Source organism: Cololabis saira, chromosome 21 (genome assembly GCF_033807715.1).
Source record: "Cololabis saira isolate AMF1-May2022 chromosome 21, fColSai1.1, whole genome shotgun sequence".
Taxonomy (NCBI): Eukaryota; Metazoa; Chordata; class Actinopteri; order Beloniformes; family Belonidae; genus Cololabis; species Cololabis saira.
Genome location: NC_084607.1, coordinates 27,727,033 through 27,750,852, shown reverse-complemented (window position 1 = coordinate 27,750,852; position 23,820 = coordinate 27,727,033). Strand labels below are relative to the sequence as shown.

The 23,820-nt window shown below is 44.7% G+C and overlaps 2 protein-coding genes across 8 annotated transcripts in view; one reads left to right on the top strand and one right to left on the bottom strand.

Annotated features, from left to right (window-relative positions):
- Window positions 1–4,829, top strand: part of ep300b (E1A binding protein p300 b) — a 34,078-nt gene extending 29,249 nt beyond the window's left edge. For all 7 annotated transcript variants that reach the window (XM_061711947.1, XM_061711953.1, XM_061711952.1 and 4 more), the window contains one exon: window positions 395–4,829. In XM_061711947.1, coding sequence (XP_061567931.1) covers window positions 395–3,679 — 3,285 coding nt within the window. In that variant the 3' untranslated portion in view covers window positions 3,680–4,829. The remainder of the gene's footprint in view (window positions 1–394) is intronic.
- A 4,255-nt stretch (window positions 4,830–9,084) lies between these two features.
- Window positions 9,085–16,719, bottom strand: cbx7a (chromobox homolog 7a). The gene is made up of 6 exons (XM_061711537.1): window positions 16,445–16,719; window positions 15,034–15,077; window positions 14,832–14,897; window positions 14,669–14,735; window positions 11,615–11,903; window positions 9,085–10,564 (listed from the first exon to the last, which is right to left on the bottom strand). Exons 1-6 carry the CDS (start codon window positions 16,511–16,513, stop codon window positions 10,050–10,052), a joined length of 1,050 nt encoding a protein of 349 aa, XP_061567521.1. The 5' UTR covers window positions 16,514–16,719; the 3' UTR covers window positions 9,085–10,049.
- Between the last annotated feature and the right edge of the window lie 7,101 nt (window positions 16,720–23,820).

Sequence of the window (23,820 nt, the reverse complement as noted above, 5' to 3'; positions counted from 1 at the left end):
CTCGGATGTAATAAGAAAGATTTTGCTTTTAATTAGATTTCCTATAAAAAAGCGAAATAATATAAAAAAAAAAAACATACTTGTTTCTGTTTATCTTTGTAAAATGATATTAAAAGTATCTTGCATAATTTAAAAAAAAACGAGAAATTTCAAGAAAAGAGTGTAAACAAAGTGCATATTTCTTTTAAAATTAACTAAACTGATATTGGATTAGATAACAATAGTAAAAAGAATTAGAAAAAAAAAATTTCGCACAGTTTTTTTTTATTTTGAGCGTGCGGCCCGCAAGGAAAAAAATTGGTCAAATCCGGCCCGCCAAGCAAAATGAGTTTGACACCCCTGCTCTACATGAAAAGTAAAAGTGTAATAACTCCTTTCTCTCGTCCCTCTCCAGGATTACGATTTGTGCATCACCTGCTACAACACTAAAGGTCACGAGCACAAAATGGACAAGCTGGGTCTGGGCCTGGATGACGACAGCAACAACCAAGCAGCAGCAGCTACTCAGAACCCCGGCGACTCGCGCCGCCTCAGCATCCAGCGCTGCATCCAGTCGCTGGTCCACGCCTGCCAGTGCCGCAACGCCAACTGCTCCCTGCCGTCCTGCCAGAAAATGAAACGGGTTGTCCAGCACACGAAAAGCTGCAAACGCAAGACCAACGGCGGATGTCCCATCTGCAAGCAGCTCATCGCTCTGTGCTGCTACCACGCCAAGCACTGCCAGGAGAACAAATGTCCCGTTCCGTTCTGTCTCAACATCAAGCAGAAGCTCCGGCAGCAGCAGCTGCAGCACCGACTCCAGCAGGCCCAGATGCTGCGGAGGAGGATGGCCACCATGCAGAGGGTGGGGCAGCCCGCCGGAGGACTGCCCGGAGGACCCGGGGTGGGACTCCCATCGCCAGGAAACAATGTCTCCACGGCGCCCAGTACCCCGACTTCAGGAGGAACGCAGCCCCCAACTCCGCAGACTCCCACCCAGACGATGCCCCCGGGCCCTCAGCAGGGGATGACTCCTGGGAACGGAGGACAGCAGCAACCGGGAGGGATGCCCCCGCAACACCCCATGCATCAGTTCCAACAGATGTCAGGTGGAGGCGGAGGGCCAGGGGGAATCATGAACTCCCCCCAACATCAGCAGCAGATGCTCCCTCAGGTGCAGCAGCAGCAGCAGCAGCAGCAGCAGCAGCAGCTGCAGCAGCAGCAGCAGCAGCTCCAGCAGCAGCAGGGCGGACCGGGGCTCAACCCCCAGCAGCTTCAGCAGCACAACAATCTGCAAACGTATGGCGGCAGACCACCAGGCTCTTCCCCCCTCCACCAGTCCCAGGGTAAACCGGTTCTGGGCTCTGCGACACCTCCCCAGCAGCAGCAGCAGCCTGGCGGTGGAGTCATGGCTGGGAACATGGTGGGCCAACAAGCCCCCGGCCAGCCCCAACAACAACAACACCAGCAGCAGCAGCAGCAGCAGCAGCAGCAGCAGCATCCCTCCGGTCCTCCACCAGCAGCCGTGGAGATAGCGCTGAAGATCCAACAGGTGGCCGACGCTCAGAGGAAGATGGCTTTGCAGAGACAGGCGGCCGCTGCAGGCCTGATGCCGGCCCACCCTCACCACCAGCCGGGGCAGGGGCAGCAGCTGGCCATGGGACACCCGGGGGCCGTAGGGATGGTGGGGCCCCAGGGCATGCCGCCACAGAGCCCGGCGGCGGTGGCAGCTGCTCGCGCTCACATGGAGCAACAAGGGGCTCCGCCAGGGATGATGGTGGGCGCGGGCGGCCACATGCAGCAGCCCCCCCAGCAGGGCAACCTGCCGCAGGTGCCGCTCTCTCCTCAGGTGCAGCTTCAGCAGCAGAGAATGAATGCTCAGCTTCAGCAGCAGCAGCAGCAGCAGCAGCAGCAGTGGGCCGCGCAGGGCATGTCGCCCCAGCAGAGACAAGCTCTGATGACCCAGATGGGCCATCCAGCCATGATGCCGGGGCAGCAGCAGCAGCAGCACCAACAGCAGCAACAGCAGCCTCAGAGCCATGCTGCCCTGATGAATGTGGCGCAGCAGCAGCAGCAGCAACAACAGCAGCAGCAGCAGCAGCAACAGCAGCAACAGCAGCAACAGGGGGCTGCAGGCGGACCGGTCCCTGGACCTACAGGTGTTCCAGGTGTTCCAGGGGGGAACATCCCCCAGGCGGCTCTGCAGGACCTGTTACGTACTCTCCGCTCACCCAGCTCACCTCTCCAGCAGCAGCAGGTTCTCAACATCTTGCGCTCTAACCCCCAGCTCATGGCTGCTTTCATAAAGCAGAGGGCCCTGAAATACAAGGGAGGACAGGTGGGTCCCGGAGGCCTGGGGGGGGTCCCGGGGGGGCCCGGGCCCACGGGGGGGCCTGTCGGAAATGTCATCCAAGGAGGGAACCAGCAGGTGAATGTGAATGCTGTGAGCGGCGGCCAGCCGGGGATGCACATGGGGGGTCAAGGAGGGACGAACGTCAACGTGGCCACCTTGGCTCAGCTGCAGCAGGTGCAGCAGCAGCTGCAGCAACAACAGCAGCAGCAGCAGCAGCAGCAGCAGCAGCAGCAGCAGAGGCCGATGCTCAGTGCCTTACAACAGCAGCAGGTCGCTTCTCTCCAGCAGCAGCAGCAGCAACAGCAGCAGCAGCAGCAGCAGCAACAACAACAGCAGCAGCAAGGAGTTGGGCGAGGAATGCCGGGCCAAGGGCCACAGATGGGAAATCTAAACGGCCCTCAGTTCAGAGAGCTGCTCATGAGGAAACATCTGCAGCAGCAGCAGCAGCAGCAGCAAATGGGGGTCAATCATAACCAGTTTCAGCAGCCGCAGCCTCCTCAGGGCCAAGGATTCATGGGACAGCAGGGGATGCAGCCTCCTGCGGTGGGGCAGGGCCCCCCTCACGGATCCCAGCAGCCCGGTGGCCCCCCGGGCCAGCAGGGGCCGGGCTACCCCGGGTCTGTAGCCCAGCAGCAGGCCACGGCTGCACTGCAGCAGCGGCTGCAGCATCAGCACCACCTGCAGATGCAGCAGCAGCAGCAGAATAGCATGCTTCAAGGGGGTGACGGAGGGCCGGGTGGAGGGGGGGTGGGCGGTCCTCAGCAACAACCACAAGGCCCCCAGCCCAGCCAAAGTGGCCCCCCACCCCCGTCGTCCCACACGCTGCTGCAACAGGCCCTGCAGCAGAGGCTGCTCCAGCAGCAGCAGCAGCAGCATCTGGGCCCGGGGGGGTCGCCGGCCCAACACAGCAATCCCATGAGCCCGCAGCAGCCGCAGCAGATGGCCCAGTCGCCTCACCCGCACCTGCAGGGGCAGCCGCATCCCGCGTCGCTCGCAAACCAGGTGCGCTCGCCGCAGCCTTCGCCCAGACCGCAGTCCCAGCCGCCGCACTCGAGCCCGTCCCCGCGCATGCAGCCGCAGCCCTCGCCGCACCACATCTCCCCCCAGATCCAGACGGGTTCTCCGCATCCAAGCCATCTGAACCAGCATCATCCAGGAATGGTGCCGCCTCAGCAGCAGCAGCAGCCGACAAACCAGCAGCAGCAGCAGCTGAACCACATGGAGCAGTTCGGCTCAGACGAGATGCTGTCTCAGCTGAGCGGCATGGCGGCTCTGCATGGACAGGGGGGCAGTGGTCCGGACCCGCTGGGTCAGAACATTAACCACAACTCTCTAGACCACATGTAGGACTTGTTCTCAAGCTGAGCTCGTGTTCTGCTCGGTTTGCCGCACAAACTGCACTCACCCAGGACAGTGTTATTATAATAATTATTATTACCTAGCCTTTTTCCCCCCTTTTTTTTACTATTATTAAATGTTATTTAAAATGTTTTCAATAAAGATGCATTGAACTGAACTTCCTATGGGAGATGAACATTAAATCAAGCAGTCGTTAAATGAATGAAAATTAATTGTAAGTTATTTCTGTTAATATATATATATTTTTTGCCAACTGAGGACAAAGAGGGGGGCGGTTTCTCTTAACAAGCCCCCCCCCTCATCTTCACTTCTCGCAGAAGAAAGGTGATATTTTGAGGGGTGGGGGAGTAAATAGAAGTTCTTGCCTTTTTTTTTTTAAGATTTCTTTTTTTTAGATTTTAAGTGGTTTAAAAATTGATTTAATGCAAAGAACCTTTTTATCCGATTTTGTTTTGCATTTTTCAGGCTTTTTTTCTGTTTTTGCGGAGTGATGTGTATTATCAATGTAAATCCAAACAAGATGCATATCTTACCTTTTTTTTATTATTATTATTGTTTGGGTTTACTTTATTTATTCTTTTCCTCCGGGGGACGGGGTGGGGATGTTGTATACCCTGAGACTGCTACAGTTCATATAGAAGTTATATTTTTGGTATCGACTGTTAAGACTGGGAGGGGGGGACTTAGCAGCAAGTATGTTACTTCACTTTAGATGTCAGTGGGAATATTGTCAGTGTTTTATTGCAGCTCTCGAGGGTCAGCTCTGACTCGGAGATGTTCAGCGGACACGTGTTGACGCCCCGGCCGGCTTCTGCGTTGGACATCGGCCGAGCCGGGAGCCGCCCTCCCCTGCAAACCTGCAAGCCCTTTCCCTCGAATGTGTGTGCACTCCTCCCTTTTAAAAGACGCTTATTCTGGAGCTGTAGAGGATCGGGGAAGCGGGGTGCATACCTTTGTGCCTGTAACATTTTAAGTACATGGGCTGGGATGTTTTGTTTGTTTGTTTTTTTTAAAAGGGTGGGTTGGGCTTCTTCTAGTGTTTTTAGGATTCTACTGTTTGGAGTAAACAGAGGATGACGATGACGATGATCCAAATGAACTGTGTTGCACAGAAATGAGGAAAAAGAAGGTGATACGAGCCATAAGTCTCCGTCTCTTTCTTCCTCTTCCCTTTTGCTGCTTCCCTTGGACTTTATATCCTGTTTGGGGGGAAACGTTGAGCTCCTTTACAAAAACTCCATCCTCTAAGAACTTTGGGAGTTTAATTTAATATTTTTTACTGTACAAAGGAAACAAACTGTGGACTCAAATACTGTTTTTATAATAAAATGAAAATTACCAATCACCCCGTGTGCTCCGTGTGGGTCGTTCTTTAAGGAGACACGAAACGTGTTAACTGAAACTGATTTCTGCTGGAAAATGGGCAACTAAAGTCTGACGTGAGATACGAGGGTCCGATACCTGCACCCTAAACTTTTGACTATGAAGAACCAGACTACAACTAAAAGCTAGTTAAAGATGAGGGATGTTATGGTGCTGCAGAATAATTTTCTTCCCTCGGTTTCCCGTGTGTCCAGCTGGAAAACTAAAGACTAAATGCATTTGGTGTTTGATGGGTCAGTAAATTGTATAATGGGACACGTTGACAAGTAGGCAGAGGTGTCAAAAGTATTCACATTCATTACTCAGGTAGAAGTATAGATACTAGAGTTTAAAAATACTTCTATAGAAGTTGAAGTATCAACTCAAGTTTTTTACTCAAGTAAAAGTATAAAAGTACTAGTTTCAAAACTACTTAAAGTATAAAAGTAAAAGTAATGTAAGGGGGAAAAAAGCCATTAAGGACAAAAGCCATTGAAAATGAATGAATCTTAGTATAATGCAAATATATTAAAGAAGCATATATGTGTACTATTGAGCATTAACATGTGTTTCAGAGAGCAGGAGATATGATGACTAGTTGCCTATAAGTATTGTAATGGTGCAAAAAGTCAAACTTCAGAGGCATGTTATCATTTATCCTAACCTTTATTGGAATGTACATCCAAGTTTAGTTGCAGGAATCTGAGGGAACGGATGTAAGAACAAAACTGGACAAGAACATCTGAAACAACCACAACCAAATTCACTCTATCCGGATGGAGCAATTTAACTGGATAGTTTTTTTTTAAAGGCCGAAATGAAATAGAGTAACAAGGCTGTTTTTAAAATGTAAGGGGTAAAAAGTACAGATAATTGCGTGAAAATGTAAGAAGTAAAAGTAAAAAGTCGTCTGAAAAATAATTACTCCAGTGAAGTATAGATAACCAAAATTTCTACTTAAGTAAGGTAACAAAGTATTTGTACTTTGTTACTTGACACCTGTGCAGGTAGGAGTCCCTTCCTGGTTTCCAGAGACCTGCTGTTCATGGCGCTAAAATGGAGTTATAGATGTATATTATAAATGTCAGTTGAATAAAAGACAACTACACGTTGAATGGCTCATTTGAAAACCTTCCCCAGTTGTAACAATCTCGCTTGAAGGGGTTATTTTATGAGAACGTGTCTGATTTTGATACCAAACCAAAACCTTTATATCACACAGTCCTGTCACTTATTCCTGGGCTGCCTGAATCTGAAAACATGTCATTCGCTGGGCCGTTCAGGCTCGCAGGGTACTGTGACATCACAGACCCAGATCAGAGCAGATCTGTCCTGCAGTCCAATGTTTTCCTCTGAATTTAGGTGAGAAAAAACATTTCGACACTGATTTCAAAAGATACCGTGGAGAGGAGTTGTGAGGAGTGACCCTTAAACCAGCTGCTATGAAAAGAGCTGTAAATACGTGTTGAAAAGGGAGCTGAAGTCGTGCATCTCTGTGGTGATTTGACTAAAGTCTGACAGAAATGTTTTAAAAGACCTCAGGAAACCGTTTCTAGGGGTTGTAAATTGTCTAAATATCAAACATCTTCACACAGACAGTCATCAGAATGATTTTGTGAATATCCAGGATAATTGTCTGTCTTTCAGATATTTTTCTTCTCCTCTCCTACTTCAAACTCCATCAATACTGACATGAATCTCCCTAATAAACTTACGGTAAAGCTGTAGCATCCCCGACTGATGACGGTTGACTCTTTAACTGATGGTTCACAGATGTTTTTATTCCTTCAATATAAAATCACCTCAAACACACCGTAAGAGCTATAAAGGAATAAAATACAACAAAGTTACTCTCACTATATACATACATTGTTTCATTCAACTCAAATACAGGCCGACACAGCAGCTCGCTGGGTCGGCAAACCCGTTAACCAGAATAAATGACAGTAACAGACAACCAAACTTAATATATACATAAATACTGTATAACATTTACAAAGAAAACAAACCTTGTGCCCCTTATCAGCCAGGTGCTTTTTTGTGTCGGTTAGGCACACTTTAGCACTACCGACACTAATACCAGTCTTGCAGAAAATGTTTCTACAGCCGTTAAACTTTACCGTTAAATACCGGAGCGCTGAAGTTCTCGGCGAGACGCCTTCAAAATAAAAGCACTAAATATTCGTCTTATTAAAAATAAAATAAAAGCCTGGCTCCAAACAACTCCAATAAGCAAAACAAACACAAAAACACATTTACAGAAATAATCATATTAAAGGTCATTTACAAAAGCATCTTCCCCGAGAGTAATGCGCCATCTAGTGGTGAAGCAGGGCAACGTCCCTGTTCATGATGGACCGTTTATCCATTAACGTGCAACGGCTGAATAACTGCTCAATAGTTTAGTATTGTGAAGTAAACAAAGCTTGCATACCAATAGAGAACAGGCTCTAGCTCAGTTTTATTTAGTTTTGCTGACAGTTCATTAGAAATTCATGAGTTTTAGTACCTTTATTAATAAAAATTGACTTTATAGGAATTGCAAAAAAGCAGAATCCTTAATTTCAAAGAATAAGGCCCTGTCCCAATACTCCCCCTACCCCTACTTTTCATCCCTACCCCTACATTTTGCGCGTTCCCGTGAGGGTAGTGGTGTCCCAATTCCTTCACCTAGGGATAGTGAAGAAAAGTAGTGTAGTGGCTATGAATCTGTCCCTACGGATCGAGTGTTTTCGGATGCACACTAGTTTGATCTAGGGACAGAAAAATTTCCCAGAATGCTTTTCGTCGTCATTTGCAGTTAGTTTCTGCATAAAAATGCGTTTTGATTACATTTCTAGCGAGAAATATATATTTGACTTTCATAATATTCACTCAGTGAATGTACATAATCACTCATTTGCCCGTTGTTGCGAAGATCACGCTAGAATAAAGGCTGATTTATGGTTCCGCGTTACACCAACACAGAGCCTACGGAGTAGGTTACGTAACCTACGCCGTAGGCTCTGCATCGATGTTACGCGGCGACGCGCGCTGTACGCCGTACGCCGTACGCCACGCCGTAGGCTCTGCGTCGATTTAACGCGGAACCATAAATCAGCTCCGGAGCCGGCAGGCAGAAATCTTGAAATTTTCGGAGCAAATTTCTTAACAGGCGTAGCTACAACTGTTAGATTTCTTCTATTAGACCAACATTTATCTTCCTAAATGATTGATTTCAGCCAGCGGTAATTCTCCACAGAGCTGCAGGTTTCTCCCCCGGGACGACGGCGCAGGGCGATCATGTCTGTTCTCCGGCTGCTGCTGCTGCTGCTGCTCCGAGCCGGCGGCTCTTCTCATCTCCGAAAACATCGGGTCAAATTTCTTAACAGGCGTTATTTGGATAAACTGAGCCCAGGTTGGGGATCTTAACGGTTACTTTTACGCCTGAAAAAATATTAAAACTTAATAAAGTGGCATATTAACAGCGCTACAGCTGAAGTTAAAACAGCGTTTGGCTCTCAGCTTCCTGATTTTAGGGGTGGTGCTGAAAGTAGGAGTAGTGGGAGTATTGGGACAGACCTGGGAAGATTTCAAGTGCCCTAAAATCTGTGGCTTCTTTTTTAGGGGTAGTGGTAGTGAGGGAGGGCTAGTGGTAGAAAGTAGGGAGTGTATTGGGATTGGCCCTAAGTGTGATGCAAAATGTATTAGACCACTGTGTGCAGCAATACCAGCTCTGACCACATGGGGGCAGCATACCACAGGAAAGTTCACGTGTGGACTCCTGAAAACAAAGTCACCTGAAGCAGGACAGTGTGATGTGTGATGGTCTCCACTCATCAGCAGCAACTCTTGTCAACCCAGTGGAGCAGCTACTCCCATGTGGTCAGAGTTACTACATAACGTTGCTTTACAGATGTACTTAATGCATTGTGTGTTATGATCACAAGAAATGTTTGTGAGTTATAATGCAAGTTTTGTTTTCTATGTCGTCAAAGACAAAGATGTTTCAGCACACATTTGTTTTAGTACACATTTATTGAAAATGCATTTATTGTATTCATTTATTTATTTTTTAAAGAAAAAGACACCTGACCATCCATCTTTGCCAGAGAGAGACTGATTCAGAAACATTAAGTGACATAAGTTAGTTTAGCTTAAAAGTGTCACATGCAATAAATAGTAGCTCACTACAGTTTGACCTAAAGTACATATGCTTCCGTTTGCACATTTCCTACACAGCATATAGGCAGCAGTCTAAACTAATATTTCCTCTTTGATATGCACAAAGGCTACTGAAGAGAGTGGATTATCAGCTGGTAATACAAAAATAGAACCAGGTAGCATTTCATACTTAAAAAGTTAAAAGGACAGACAGACAGCAAACACAATTATGCACACCCCCCACCCCCCGTGCATCCAACTTCCTTGAAATGATCGTCATCTGAGCGGGAGCCATTAATCCTCCGTCTTTGTTGCACTTCTTTTGTGACAGAAATAAACCCGTCCAACAAATCACAGGACAGGGCTTTGTGCATGTGCGGCACAGACTGACGGGGCATGCGGTAAGCTCTGTGCAAATAAAAAGAAACATCTTTACAAAAACAGTACTCGTAAGAAAGAGGAGCGTCTGAAACCGGCTCCGAGAACTGACTGAACTGCGAGACAGACGCTCTGCTGGAAAGCACTGAGGACAACTGGAGAAAGTAGCTGCATCATAGTTATGTGAACCGCGTCGTTTCAGGCTGCCGCCTCGCCGGCCGTCTCCCGGTCCCAGCAAACCCCGAACAATCAACCTGCCGCTGAGGAGTCTGCCTGATTGTTCCCCGTCACCACTACTGAACCAGCCACAATAATAAAGTCACCACCCATTTGTTTATTGAAAGGCAAATCGTGTCTTACTGGACTCGGTAGGAGATGAGTGTAAACGTGGAATTATCTTTCATACATAACGTTTATATTTATAAAATGAGTGGGAAGTCTAGTTATGGTTATCTACATTTCCTTCTTTTCCCGTTCAACAGCCCTTGAAGAAGCCTTCAGCCTCCGTGGCCTCCTTAAACATCACCGTCAGGGAGTTTATAGTCACATGTGTCACGATCACCTTTGCAGGGAGGTCGGCTGCAGCCGGGTCAGTTGGAGCGACGTGTGTTGTCATGGTAACGCTCAGATCGTCACCTATCACCTGTGTCTTCTCCGTGGTGTCGGCGTCCTGCACCCTCGCTATCACTGAGATTGCGTTGTTTCTCTCCGACCCAGACTCAACGGCTTTCCCGTCTCCCACCCGGTTCCCCCGCTCGTCCACGAACACCGCGTGTCCTAGTGCGGGCTCTGACGCCGGGGCGCTGTCCTTTGGTTGGTCGCACGGAGACGTTTGTCTCCGACTGGTTTCACACGTGTCTCCGTCTGATCTCTCAGTCCGTACGTCTGCACCGGCTGCTGCTGCCGTCAGATGGGCCTGCACCTTCTCCTCCACCTCAATGTCCAAGTCCTGTCTTTCCAGCAAGGGAGGCGAGCTGCAATCTGACTGGCCTTTAACAGAGAGCACGGGAAATGTTGTTCACTTGCATGAATAATAGGGGTGTAACAATATATCGTGCCACGAAATTTCGCAATACAAAAACGTCACGAAATGTGTCGTGGAGGTGACAAACTGTATCGCGATATTGGGTTATTAAAATTAATAGCTTATATTCTGTTGACTAGTAACGCGCATCCGACCGCGCCTCGACCCGCGGACCAAAATCTTCCTCCGCTCAGAAGAAACTAGTACCGTTTTGGTCCCGATCACGAGACTCTTGGGGGGTTTTTAACTCTGAACTTGTACTTATGCAAGGCTGGTGTTGAGTTAAGCCTTACCTTATTAAATTAAACCTTTTTAGTAGGATAAACATGGGGACAACTTCTTCCGAGTTCCAGTGTACTTTAATGTCCCTCAACAGCGTAGGATTTTAGAACATCCACACAGCACCTAGTGCCGTACTGTGGCGTATCACTCCGCCCAATCTAAAACAGACTAATCACTACAGATAAACTGATTATAGTCCCTGATTTACATCAGAATATAAAGAATATATTTATAAAATAATTAACCCTGAATTACCAAAATAACCTTCTTAACAAAAATAAATCTCCTCTTACACTTATAAGGTGAGCATGAATCAATCTTTTTTATGATGTAAAATTGTATGTATTTATTTACTTTTATTTTTTATTGATTTAATTTTAGTTGTTGTACTGAAGATGCATAATGCAAACCTGACATTTACTTTTAGTTCAGTTTGTGGAAAAAGGTTGGCCTGGCTTTCTCTTTAAAACTTAAACAGTTATAAAGCATTACAAACTGTAAAAATAGGGCAAATGTACAGTATTTTTTTGTATTTTGTGTTTTTCAAATAAAAGACAATTTTTTCCAGTCATATGTTCCTCATTCAAGGTTGTTAAAAAAATACTGCTATAATATCGTATCGTTATCGTGACCTCAATATCGTGTATCGTACCGTATCGTGAGATTAGTGTATCGTTACACCCCTAATGAATAACTTTGCACATTTTGACAAAGTCATATCTGGAGAAACGAACCGTATGAGCTGTCTTCACATCTCTCCTCCGCGGTGCCTTCAGACTCCAGCTTGTCCTCCTCACTGGTGCCCCAGTCATCCTGCATGCGCTCCAGCTTCTTCCTCTGCAGACGGACGGGTTTGCGGAGCATCCCTCTGCTGGTCACTCGCTGTCGGCCCTTCCTCCGGATGGGGCGCCGGTACACCTGGTCCACATCTGTGCTCATGGACCGGGTGAGGGAGAGACGCACGCGCGGGCTGGGCTTCTCCCCTTCCTTGTTAGCGCTGCGGAGGTCCATGGGAAAGATGTTCTGGGGGACAGAAGTGAAGGTTCAATTCAATTTTATTCATATAGCATCTATTACAACACAAGTTGTCTCTAGGATCTTTCCAGAGACCCAGAACACGACCCCGAGCAATTATTACACAAACATAACATAAACAATGGCAGATAAAAACTCCCCTAGTGGGGGAAAAATCTTAGGCAAGAAAAACTCCCCTTTAATAGTGAAGAAATCTGGACCAGGACCTGGATCATTGGTCCATAGATGAAGGACAACTGATTTAAAATAAATGTGTGTATATCAATACGCCGTTATGGTCGACTGTTTAAGAGTCAAGGAATGTCAGGAACATCGCTTTTGTGGGAAAATAACAGTTATATTGTCTATTTATATGTGCAATGTATCTATTTGTTCCAAAAACATAATGCATGATTCATTTTTAATCCATGTCTTATCTACCCGGATATCTCAGACTCTTCTCATTAAAAAGGTGGAGAAAACGGCAAGAATGACTGACAGAACAAGACCCGTCTTTCAGACTCACACCTCTCTCTCTCAGCACAGTTGAGTCTTTCAGCTGAACTGCATTCTGGTCTATTGAGGCTATTATTAGCACTGAAACCTGCATCTGTGCCGCCGCCTTGATTATTCGCTCTGCCTGATCACTGATCAGTGGAAACAGCAGAATCTATGAGGCGACTGACGGAGCAACGCCACACACGTCTGAGGACGCTGGAACGTTGCTGCCCTGAACTTCCTGCTGGATGGTTAGTTACGCCCCGCAAACAACCATGTGACCACTCAAACAGTGATACAGCAGTTTTGATGCATGGCGCAGGAGGGATTAAAAAAAAAAAAAAAAAAGAAGTTAATTCTCACATTATTCCTCGTGAATTTTAGCTTGCTAAAGATGGACATCTCAGGATGTGAGAAAAACTTTCTAAAAGTTTAATAAATAAATAAAAAAAATGACATCACAGTGATGTCATGGGGGCTGTATCAAGTTAAACTGGCCAGCTGTTCCAACTATTTTCCCTCTTTGATATAAAATGTAGTCTGGTTCCTTCTGAAATGTCTTCATTTCCAAGAAGCAGTATGAACAGATGCAGAGGAAACTGCCTCCGAACGTCACAAACAACCAGAGAAACAAAGCATCTAAAGTCAGCAGAGAGACAACCAGAGGAGCATCAACAAGACATCTTGCTCCGGCATGAGTCAGCTCACACAGCCCATCGTGATTGGTTTGGTACGTTATGTACCAGTGGGATGAAAGTGGGAGGAAAACCAGCCCTTGGGGGAGGAGTCTAAGGTTAACGCATACTACTTTAACTACAAGTAAGACATTTGTGTTTAAAATATAAATCTGAACGTTTTCCATGTCAAACTAAAAGTTGTATTTTGCTGTACGTAATACTGTGGGTGGAGCCTGTGATAGGAGCTTCAATAAGATCTCCAATCATCTTCAACGAGCACCAACATCAGAGTTGAAGCCGACATGGAAGTCAGAAAAGTTACACTTCCTTGGCTGACCACTGGGGCCCGGCTCCAATTGTTTTGTTTTGTTTTTTGGGCCATATCAGGTAAAATAAAATCAAAAGATTAACGTATAATTGGGAGTGTGGTCTTTTGATTGGCAGTCGGTGTAGCCAATGGCCAGCTAATCATTCATATTTTCCATTTTGCTGTGCCGTTAATCTTACTAAGGAGCCATAACTGGCCTGGAGGGCTCCGGGGATGAAGCTTAGCTAAGCAGCAGGCAGCCTGTGCTGACCGTACGTACGAGACGTCCCCCTGCAAATCTCTTGGATGTGGAACAGCTGAAGGAGACAGGAGCAGAGTGGAAGTCTCCTGGGACCTGCAGACAATCAGCCCGCCATGCCGCCAGCATCTAACACCACCAGCACAGCTCTGCCAGTTCTCCCTTCAGCTCTGGCACCAGTTAAAGTGAGGATGTTTGGACAGATGTGACCAGTATGAATGTAAAGTAACTTTAATTTAACATGAGCTACGCCAGCCTAAAAAGCCAACTGTAAATGAAGTAAGGTGGGCGTGTTCCAGCTGGCGTTTCTGGGCTGTTTGTTCCTTTCAACTGCAACATGGAGCCATGCAGTACTTGAGAAAACCCATGGTTAACAGCTTGTCCAGTTCTTCTTATATAGCTAATAGTCTCCACCGGTCGCCATGGTGAGTGACTGACTCACCATTAGAGCTAAGAGCAGTTTAGGCTGTAAAAATACTAATTATTGTCAGCTAATACATGACAGTTGATAAGAATTATTTGGCTTTTACCACATGAAGCGATGTTCTTCACATTATTGATAGCACATGTAAACATGCGAAGACGCCTCCTGACTTCTCTGTGCACGGCCTCCCTGCCTCACTAACTGGAGATGGCACAGAGCCGTCAGGCCACTTGCAAATGGCAAGTAGACTCTGGCACCGCGGCTCGGCGCTACAGCCAGAAAAACTCTGATTTGAAAACAAAACATTTGGATTCACTGAAAAAAAAAAAAAAAAGTATTTGGAATAAAAAAAAAAAAACTTTTTGGTTCAGCTTACAAAAAAGAAATTGTGATTAAAAAACAAAACAAAAACCAATGAAACCATAAATTAAGTTCCGTTGTGTATTTTCAAACATTAGCAAATTTGTCAATATTGCACAGATTCTAAAGAAAAATACTATCTTAATCCCAAAGTCACCATCCGTATGAAAGGTGTAGCCGCCTTTAACTGAACAGGTCTTGTCAGTCGGCAATAACGACAGAAGATGCAATAAATAAATAGTAGGTTACCCGCAGCAGGAGCCTCCTGGGTCTCAGTCCCTTCTTGCGATACGCCAGAGCTCTGAGCTTCTCCTGACTGGGAGAGAGGTGCAAAGAGAGGAGAGGACGAGGTCAGACAGAAGAGAAGCTGTGAGTTACGAGGGCGTGAGAACTACTCCACATTACTACTCACCTCTCTTCGTAGGCCAGGACCAGACGAGGGTCCAAAATATTGTCCTCTGGTTCCCAAGTACTGTACCTGCCAACACAAACACATTCAAACAGTAACTATACTAGTAACTATAGTAACGATATTGGGAAGCATATTCTGAAAGTCTGTCCGAGTATGCATGGCAGTGATGAGGTCACTGGAAGATGACTCAAGGCTTACTCACTTCTGGGGCCATCCCTGCCATTTCAGTAGATACTCCACATTACCCTGAGGGAATAAACAGATGGAAAAGGGGAGGGGGGGTCAGATTGTGACTAAGTGCATCAGAATCCTGCAGAAACACACTTTTACCAAAACTGCCATCTATATGTGCTCCAATGACATAGACACAAAATAAGGCAGAACTGTCGCTTTAAAGTGAGCAGAAGGAGGGAGCGTCTTGGAGATTTTTCTCCCTTTCAGTTGTGTTTTTCCTGGAGGATGACGTCAATGACAGCGGAGCTGCGTGGCCTCCAAACAGCAGCCCCGCCCCCCTCCCCTCGCACATGCATGACGTCAGCACCCCCAGCGTCGCGGAGCCTGGCTCCACCGAGCACGGGTACATTCTAGAACGCTACACCGGTGGCTCGGAGGGATAGGTGCGGCCGCGGGAAGCGTGTAAACAACGTGGTGTTGCGCAACCGCAACACCACGCAAAACAATCACCGGAGTCGTCACGAGTTCACCCAAAAAAGTGCTTAAACTGACCCAGTCTAGTCGGGGAAGGAGGTTAAAAAACCAGCGCTTTTTCAGAATCAGAATCAGAATCAGCTTTATTGGCCAGGTTCGAACATTGTCCAACAAGGAATTTGACTCCGGTAATTTCGCTCTTTGGTAGTAAAAGAAACAATTAACAATTAACAAATGTGGTATTTCTATGTACAGAATAAACATTTTAAAGGTGCAGCAGTTTGAGGTAGTGAAAAAGGACAGTTCTGAATAAAAATAAAAATAACCTATTTACAATTTTACAAGACAAATTATACAAAAAAATACAACAAAAAAATACAAAAAATACACAAAATACAAAAAATACAAAAAATACACAAAAACACACACAAAAAAATACAAAAAATACACAAAAAAATACACAAAAAAATATGCACAAAAAAATACAAAAAATACAAAAAAAATATGCAAAAATGTTCGTCGGCGCACCACAACAGCGTTAAGTTTGAAAAAAAAGGTCACGTTTTTAAATGTTACATCAAAAACGCACCGCAGCAAACACAGGACACCTGTAGCTCCAGGTAGGTTATAACCGGACACATCCCCGTAAATCATGCTGCGCGGCCACGGCGGGCCCGCGCACGGCGGCGGCGCGCACTGGCCCGGATCAGGACACACACCCCCATTTCCCACTACAGCTGCGTAGCTGCTGCACAACACGCTGCAGCACCGGCCACGGGAGGACCGGGACCGGAGACCAGCTCAAACTTTGACGCACTTACAAACACTAACATCTGAACATCCACGTGTAACCCGGTTGTGTTGTGAACGAGGGCAGGTGTACGCACGCTGCTGCTGCAAACACGCCGCTGCGCGGATCACAGGGGGAATAAGTTACGCAAGTTGATATAAGTGACCACGCTCACCTTCCTTATCCTTTTTTTCGTTATCGACTCCACGGCGAACACTTGGTCCCCGATCGATGACAGCTCCATCCCCGCGTGTCGCGACGGGGATCCCGCTGGTTTAAGTGGCGGCGTGGGAATGAAGCGGTGACGGGGGAGGACTTGTTAGGGCTCTGGTAAAGCTGGTTCCCCCGCTGAGCTCTGTCGCTGCCCCCACGAGTCTCTGCGTGGATCTCCCACCAAACTCACTCCGCCTCCCCACCTGACTTTTTAAAATCTGCGACACATCAACACTGGCCGGCGCGGGGCTTTAAGCCGGGCGCGCCCCCTTTCCGTTACGTAGGGCCAGGCCCCCACAGGGGCGGGCCCGCGGCCGCGGGGCCGCGCACGCAAACTGGAGCAGAGTGCAGAGGAGGGACAGAGGATGAGGGGAGGGGGGGGCAAGTGTCATAACTACACTTTGTTGTGCTTTCAGTGCTTCCACCAGTTAGTCCAGTTTAAAAGGAGTTATAGCCAGTACTCGAGTTGTAAAAAAAAGTCAGAGGAGATGGTGGATTTTATCATATGGGGACAGATAATTTGTGCTGATTACAAATAATATAATATATTACAAATAATAGCAGTGACCAAAACACCTGCAGAAATACTGCAGGAATGACATAGCAGCAGTTAAATGCAGCCTTCTGTAAGCTTTAAATATCCACTGGGCTTACATCAAATACATCAAAACACAACAATAAAAAACAGTTTTCTGAACTTATCAATATGACTCTGTCCTTCACAGGATAAGTAAAATGGATCACTGCAAAAACTCAAAATCTTAACAAGAATATTTGTCCTATTTCTAGTTAAAATGTCTCATTTTAGTAAAACAATCTCATTACACTTAAAACAAGAGTCATCACTGAAAAAAACAACAAGTAGAGATTTTCACTTGAAATAAATAGAAAAGGTTATTTTTCTGGTGTTATTTTTCTGGTGATGACTAAATGTGGAAATAACAGTAATACCACATTCATTGATGAAATGACATAAGGGATGGAAAGGGGGGATGGCAGTTTTTCAGGGGGGATGATTTTGACTGTTTTTTATTTCGGGGGGGATGCCATCCCCTCATCCCCCTCAACTCCAGTACTGAGTGTATTGAGAAAATATTAGAGGTACATTTGCATCTAGAGCCAAAAGTATTCCTACTGGGTATTTACTCAGCTAATTGTAACACAAGAAAGAAACATCAACTATTTTTAGATATAGGCTTGCTGTTGGCCAAGAGAGTCATTGCATTAGCTTGGAAAGAGGTGGATAGACCAAGAATAGGTAAATGGCTTTCCGAACTAACAGCAACTCTGCCCTAAGAAAAGATCACGTATACTATCAGGGGTAAGCAATATGTTTTTGATCTGGGGCCCATTTAAAAACTTTCTTTTTAATAAAACTTGTCTGGTTTGGTGGTAACACCTGGGGATGACCCATAAGTAACACTCTGTAGCTTCAAAAAGGTTTACTGTCTTGTGTTGAGTGATTGTTGTCTATTTTATGTGCAGTGCAAACTTGTATGAAAAGTGTATGATTGGTTTTGTTTCTAATCTCTCCATTTTTTATTTTATTTTATCAACTAATATATTTTGATATATTTCACTTACTCAAGCAATGTATAATTATTTTATTACATATTGAAATTCCTGTCTTTCGTTAGTGATTTTTATTTATTATTTTTACTGTTGTTATGTTGTTATGCTTTGGTTGTGAATTGAGGACCTGGGTTCTGTACGGTTTGGAGCAGATGTTTTGAGTCCCATGGGTTATACAGTATGTATGTACTATTATGTTTTGAAATAAATAAATATATTGTTGCAAAAAAAAATAGTTATAGCAAATCGATCCGTTTGTTTGTTTACATTAAATTAAACTTTACAAAGTATATTTCAGGGTGGTTCAGGGTGACTAAGGTTTTCCAGTATTTCAATGTATTAATAAAAACTTGTTTGTGACATAATCCATGTTTATTGGGATTCATTTTCATTTTTATTGCATCTCATTCTGTCCTGTGAGAAAAATAGCCGTTAGCTTTGCTAAACATAATGTTATCGCCTGGAAATAAATGGTCTCACTCAGTTCAAAGGTCACAACTTTTCTCCCTGTGAATAAAAGTAACACAGTGGAGGACTTTATTTTTTTCTTTTTTATTGTTTTTTTCTTTCATGGTCCCCCTAACAGCTAGTGTAAGCCCCTTTTTACAATGTATGTAACGCATGTTTATTTCCATCCATCCATTTTCTATACCCGCTGCATGTTTATTTGTTATGGAATAAACATGCTTCTTCTTATTTTATTATTTATTTATTTATTTATTCATTTATTGCCATGCTGTTTTCACAGTCCACTGAAGCACTGTATAACTCTTGAAATATCATACTAAAACAATTACAACAAACATTACAACAGAAACAAGCAAACACCGGGCTAACAAGTACACAGACACTTTTACAATCGCAGCGTAAACAGACAAAGAAAGTAAATTAGTAAATTAGTCACCTGACTTAAGGCCGCTCACTCGGACAACATAGCCCACACAGCTTGACAGGAACTGACAAAAGAAGGGGCTACATCCGCTTCTCGGACTTAACTTTAGTACGGAAGTAAGAAACAACACTGCAGTTCGTCGACTGGCCACTAGGGGCTGGGTCCAAATGCTAGTTCATCTCTACTGACCTCCAAAATAAACTGTCCAACTTTGTGGCAAAAAAAAACATCCTGAAAACAGCCTGATTCAAAAACACATGTTTAATATTTATGAAAATTGTTAATGTACCATAACGGGTAAAAAAAAAAATATCTACAGTAAAGCCCTATCTATGCATAATTAGGTTGTGGTCTTGTGATTCACAGCTGGCATAAGTTTAGTTGGTTAGTGTTTTGACTTTGCCTCTGAGATGTGTAAAAAAAAACCTAACAGAGCATTTTTATTTTATAGATAATACAGGACTTTATGCTAACAACTGTTAAAAGAGACGACTGCAGTCGGTTTTGGTTTGGTCAGGAGGGGTTAGGGAGGGAAACGTGATAAAGCAAGCCAGAAGAAGCTACTGTATCTTCACACTCGCTTGAACAGCTGGACTGATCGTAGCTCGCTGGCGTCTACTTCTTGCAGCAGCTGGGTCGTCCAGCCAGGACACTAAGCAAGAAAAAACTACAAATATTAAGACATTACTCACTAGTCCAGCAAGATGTTCCGCATCTTGCGTCCCATTTCTTCTCATAGCTTTCACAAAAGTCAGTCCATAATTTACTCTTGTCCCTTGTTCACTCTCTTTATCTTTTTCTGTCCTTGCCTTCTCAGATCTCGTCCTCTTTGCTCTCTTCAGCACCTCGTGCTATGATGAACGTACGGGGGACAGTGAGACAGATGCTTCTTATACCCAGAAGTGTTGCTGCTGGCGTGTGACATGTTAAAGCACAAAGTTTCCATAACGTGAATCATTTTCTTGTCGCTGTTTTATTGAGCAATGCCAGAGCAACCCTGGACACTCCGCCAGTGTCGGGGTCCCATCCACCCGTAAATAAGTCAATGAAACATCTGGAGGATTTTGAAATAGTTATTCAGTCATGGTTTAAAGCCTAATAAAATATTTATTAGGGAGTTTAAAAGTGAACTGCTAATGGAAGCTTTAATGCAGTAATATATTTATTAAACAAACCTGAGAAGGAAATATGTCTTTTATTTTGAACCCTCCATCAGATTGTTTCCCAGAATCTCATCCCAATCAGTGGCAATGTGAGGGTGTGTTATTAAGACTGCACTCACTGAACTTAAGAGAGAAACAGTGTGAGCTCATGTATTTTTATATAACACAAGTAAAGTCAGGAAAGATCAGAATTTGCAATGGATATGTACGCCTTGCTTCACTCTTCAGTGGAAGTGTCCATCCCTCCAACTGCGTTTGATCCAAATATGGAACTAAAAGGCTAAACACTGACTGAAAGTCTGAAATGTATGTGCTCGATGCTGCGCGAACCCTCTGCAGAGGAGAGAGCTGGAAATTAGGCTCAGGAAAACAAAGATGACGGTTTCAGTCACGTAGAAGGGTGATAATGATAAAAAGGAAGCACTATTTAGAAGTGGGATCACAGTTTTCTAACTTCATATCTGATTAATTTGTCTGTTTGAGCTCCAGGTGAAAACAAAACAAAGGTGGAGATACATTTGTGAAATAAAAGGCCCAGGGAGCCAGTTTCCTGTTATCTTTCACTGGAGCCTTAGTGGCTCAGTTTACAGTAAAACTCGACAGTTTTACTCGGCACACAAGCACAGCCAGAACACACGGCCTATGGTCTCTCCGCACCTGGAACACTTGCATCACTTACGGGCACTGGGTGTCATGGCAACTGTTTCCTCGGCAACGGGTGAAAAGCTGGATGATGGCAATGACGCAGCAGGAAGAGCCGGGGAACAGCTCAAGGCCAAAAAGTGATCTGAACTCAGGGACCTCTGACCCCCCCCAAGTTGTGGGCGTATAAAAACAACCCAGGTGATTCATTTTGTCCTCACATTTTACTTAAAATGTAATCAATAACGTCACGGTCCTGCAAAGATCCTCAACTAAAAAGCTTGGCACTGGAGATCCTAATGCGCCTCGTGTTGAGCAGCTGTGCAGAGATGAGAATCTGGGAATTTTCCATGTGGACGGTAAATTTCTCTCCTGCTTGGAAATGTCCTGCACTTCACCTGGCGGCCTAATCCCAGATAACCCCGATGACATCACCGGGGTTATTTTGACAACAGGGAAGAGTTTCCACTCAGAACGAGTATTATGATGAATAAACTGGACTTTAACTCATAAAGTTTTTGAACCCTGCTCCTGTGTGGTGATATTGTGCACCATTTTTTTTTTTTTTACCACCCCCCAAATCAAAACAAGCACCCTTACCATCCGTTTTTTATTTGCAGATTGCTTTAAAGTGTGATGGTGGTTTCCCGGAATTCCACCGAGAAGAGGAAGCTGTCACTCATTTCCATCCCTCTTGCTTTTATGACATTCCTACTACAGGAAGCAGTTTTCCAGGGTGGGATAAATGCGGCGCATTTCCCGTAAGAACGAGGTTATTATCAGAAAGTCACGCCAGAGGAACGAACGACAATCACATGACTTGATATCTGCCTGGATACGAGTCGGGATGGAGAGCAGAGCAGAGCCCAGCAGGAGGACCGCGGAGCGGGGAGAGCGGGGAGCCGCTCCGCCCACGGCCGTGACTCACGCGTGAGTCACCAAACGTGCCAGGAAAACAATTCTCTGGAATACACACACACACACACACACACACACACACACACACACACACACACACACACACACACACACACACACACACACACACACACACACACACACACACACACAGGACCAAAGAACAAAAACACCACACGGATAACTTACAGCTTGATGCCGGGAATCCATGCATTTCTGGTTTATTCTCCTTCTCGCCGACACGAACCTTCAGTGATCCGAGGGGAAAGACTTTCTGGGAATGTTAACCCACTCCGAATATGATGTGAAACATAAATCATGCCTGAAAGCCATTTGGACGGTGCACATTTACGCATATTTGCAAAGTAACAGCCGTGTTGTCAAGCATGTTGTGTATATGTATAGGTATGTGTGAGAGTATAATTACAGTATAATAATACTGTTATTTAGCAGTGTGAGTACAGTGTGTGAGTATTTATAAATACGGTAAATGATAAGTGAATAGGGGTAGGATTAAATAAATTTACACTTCTTCCTTCTACTTTTTTGCACATGTAAATTAAGATATCAAGTGTTAAAGGATGAAATTCTTTGTTTTGTTATTTTGTTTTCCTAAACTTCCCTTGAAGTGTTTTTTTTTTACATGTACAAAAATAAAATAAATCAAATCAAATCAAAGCATTTAGTTTTTTTCTGCAGAAAAGCCCAAAGAAAAACCCTTTTCCTCGATTAATCGATGTCTGGATCAACTTACAAGTGAGTCAGAGGACAAGTGAGCATCTTTTGGTCCACTAAACTTCAAACATCATTCCAGATCATGATTCAAGCTGAAAAAATGTCTGTCATGAATGTGCAAAAGAGAGAGAGAGAGATTTTGTAAACTTCCCCCAAAAAGGTTAACACCCTTTTCACTGAAACTGAAAGTGAAATTAAAAGTATTTGACAGACTTTTGTCAAAATACCACAGTGACACAGCACAATCCCCCCTTTTAAAGTATTTACTGTATATCTGTTCATAGCATCTCAGCACCTCGAGTCCCTCTTTTTATTATATTTTAATGTTATTCTTGTTATCTTCATATTTTGTTGGGTGGGTGGATGTCTCCGGGAATCTGTGTTACAGTTTTGTGAAGTACCAGAACATGTAGTTCATCAAATGACCACTAGGGTCCGGCTCCTGAAGCGAGTCCACCGTGTAAAAATAAACACATTTATGACAGAAATAGCAACAAAAAGTATGTATTTTATGTGATTGTGTGATGACTGAGTGTTTGTTTGTTACTGTTAGTTTGTTGGCCCTATTTATGTCAGAGACACAGGGATCGGATGAAACGTGATGGGAGATGGATGGAGACAAATCTGAGGACCGTTCTGCTGTGATCTGGGTTTGTGATGTCACGATGTCCTGCGTATCTCAACTGCTCTTAGTTACATATCAAGGTTCGTTATGTTGGAAGTTTTGAGGATGTCAAACATCTGAATAAACACTCTCAAAAAGCAGACAATGACTGCGTTTACATCATGCACTCAATAACCCTTTTAAAACCAGAATATTGGCAATAACCCGAATTTGCACGGCCATGTAAACACCAATAACCCCTTTGAATAACCAGAATTTGCTCATATTCGGGTTTTTAAAAACCCAAATAAATAACCCGAATACGTTTTTAAAAACCCCAATATGACCCCTGGGTTACTCCCTTTTAAAACCCGAATATTGGGTCATGTAAACGCCAAACGGAATATCCCCATCAAAAGGAACATGAATTTGTTTTCTGCGCATGCTCTGTTCACAAGGAATCCTGGTCTTTTGAGTCCAGGAAGTACTTATAAACATGGAGAAACGCAAGACCACGCCACACTTTTGGAGTGAGGAGGAGACTAATCACTTCATAAATGTAATGAAGGATATGAACATTTTGGCATTTGTAGACGGTAGAAAGTACCGGGATAGCGAGATTTACCATAAAGGTAAGCGAAAAGTTGCGCTAAGCAGCATTTGTTTTGAATTTGGATACAGGAAGAAGAAGCGGAAATGACGGTAATTGCGTCATCACGTTCTCCGCGCGTCGCTGGTTTGATCGAGATATCCCGAATGATTAATAACCATGTAAACGGGGATAACCCTGTTTGCTCACGCATGTAAACGGA

Excerpts from the sequence above, each read along its gene's own strand:
- cbx7a (XM_061711537.1), bottom strand. The coding sequence starts at position 16,513 with ATGGAGCTGTCATCGATCGGGGACCAAGTGTTCGCCGTGGAGTCGATA. Across the intron at positions 14,736-14,831 it reads GTCCTGGCCTACGAAGAGAG|TCAGGAGAAGCTCAGAGCTC; the intron begins GTGAGTAGTAAT and ends CCTCTCTCCCAG. Across the intron at positions 11,904-14,668 it reads CCAGGAGGCTCCTGCTGCGG|AACATCTTTCCCATGGACCT; the intron begins GTAACCTACTAT and ends TCTGTCCCCCAG.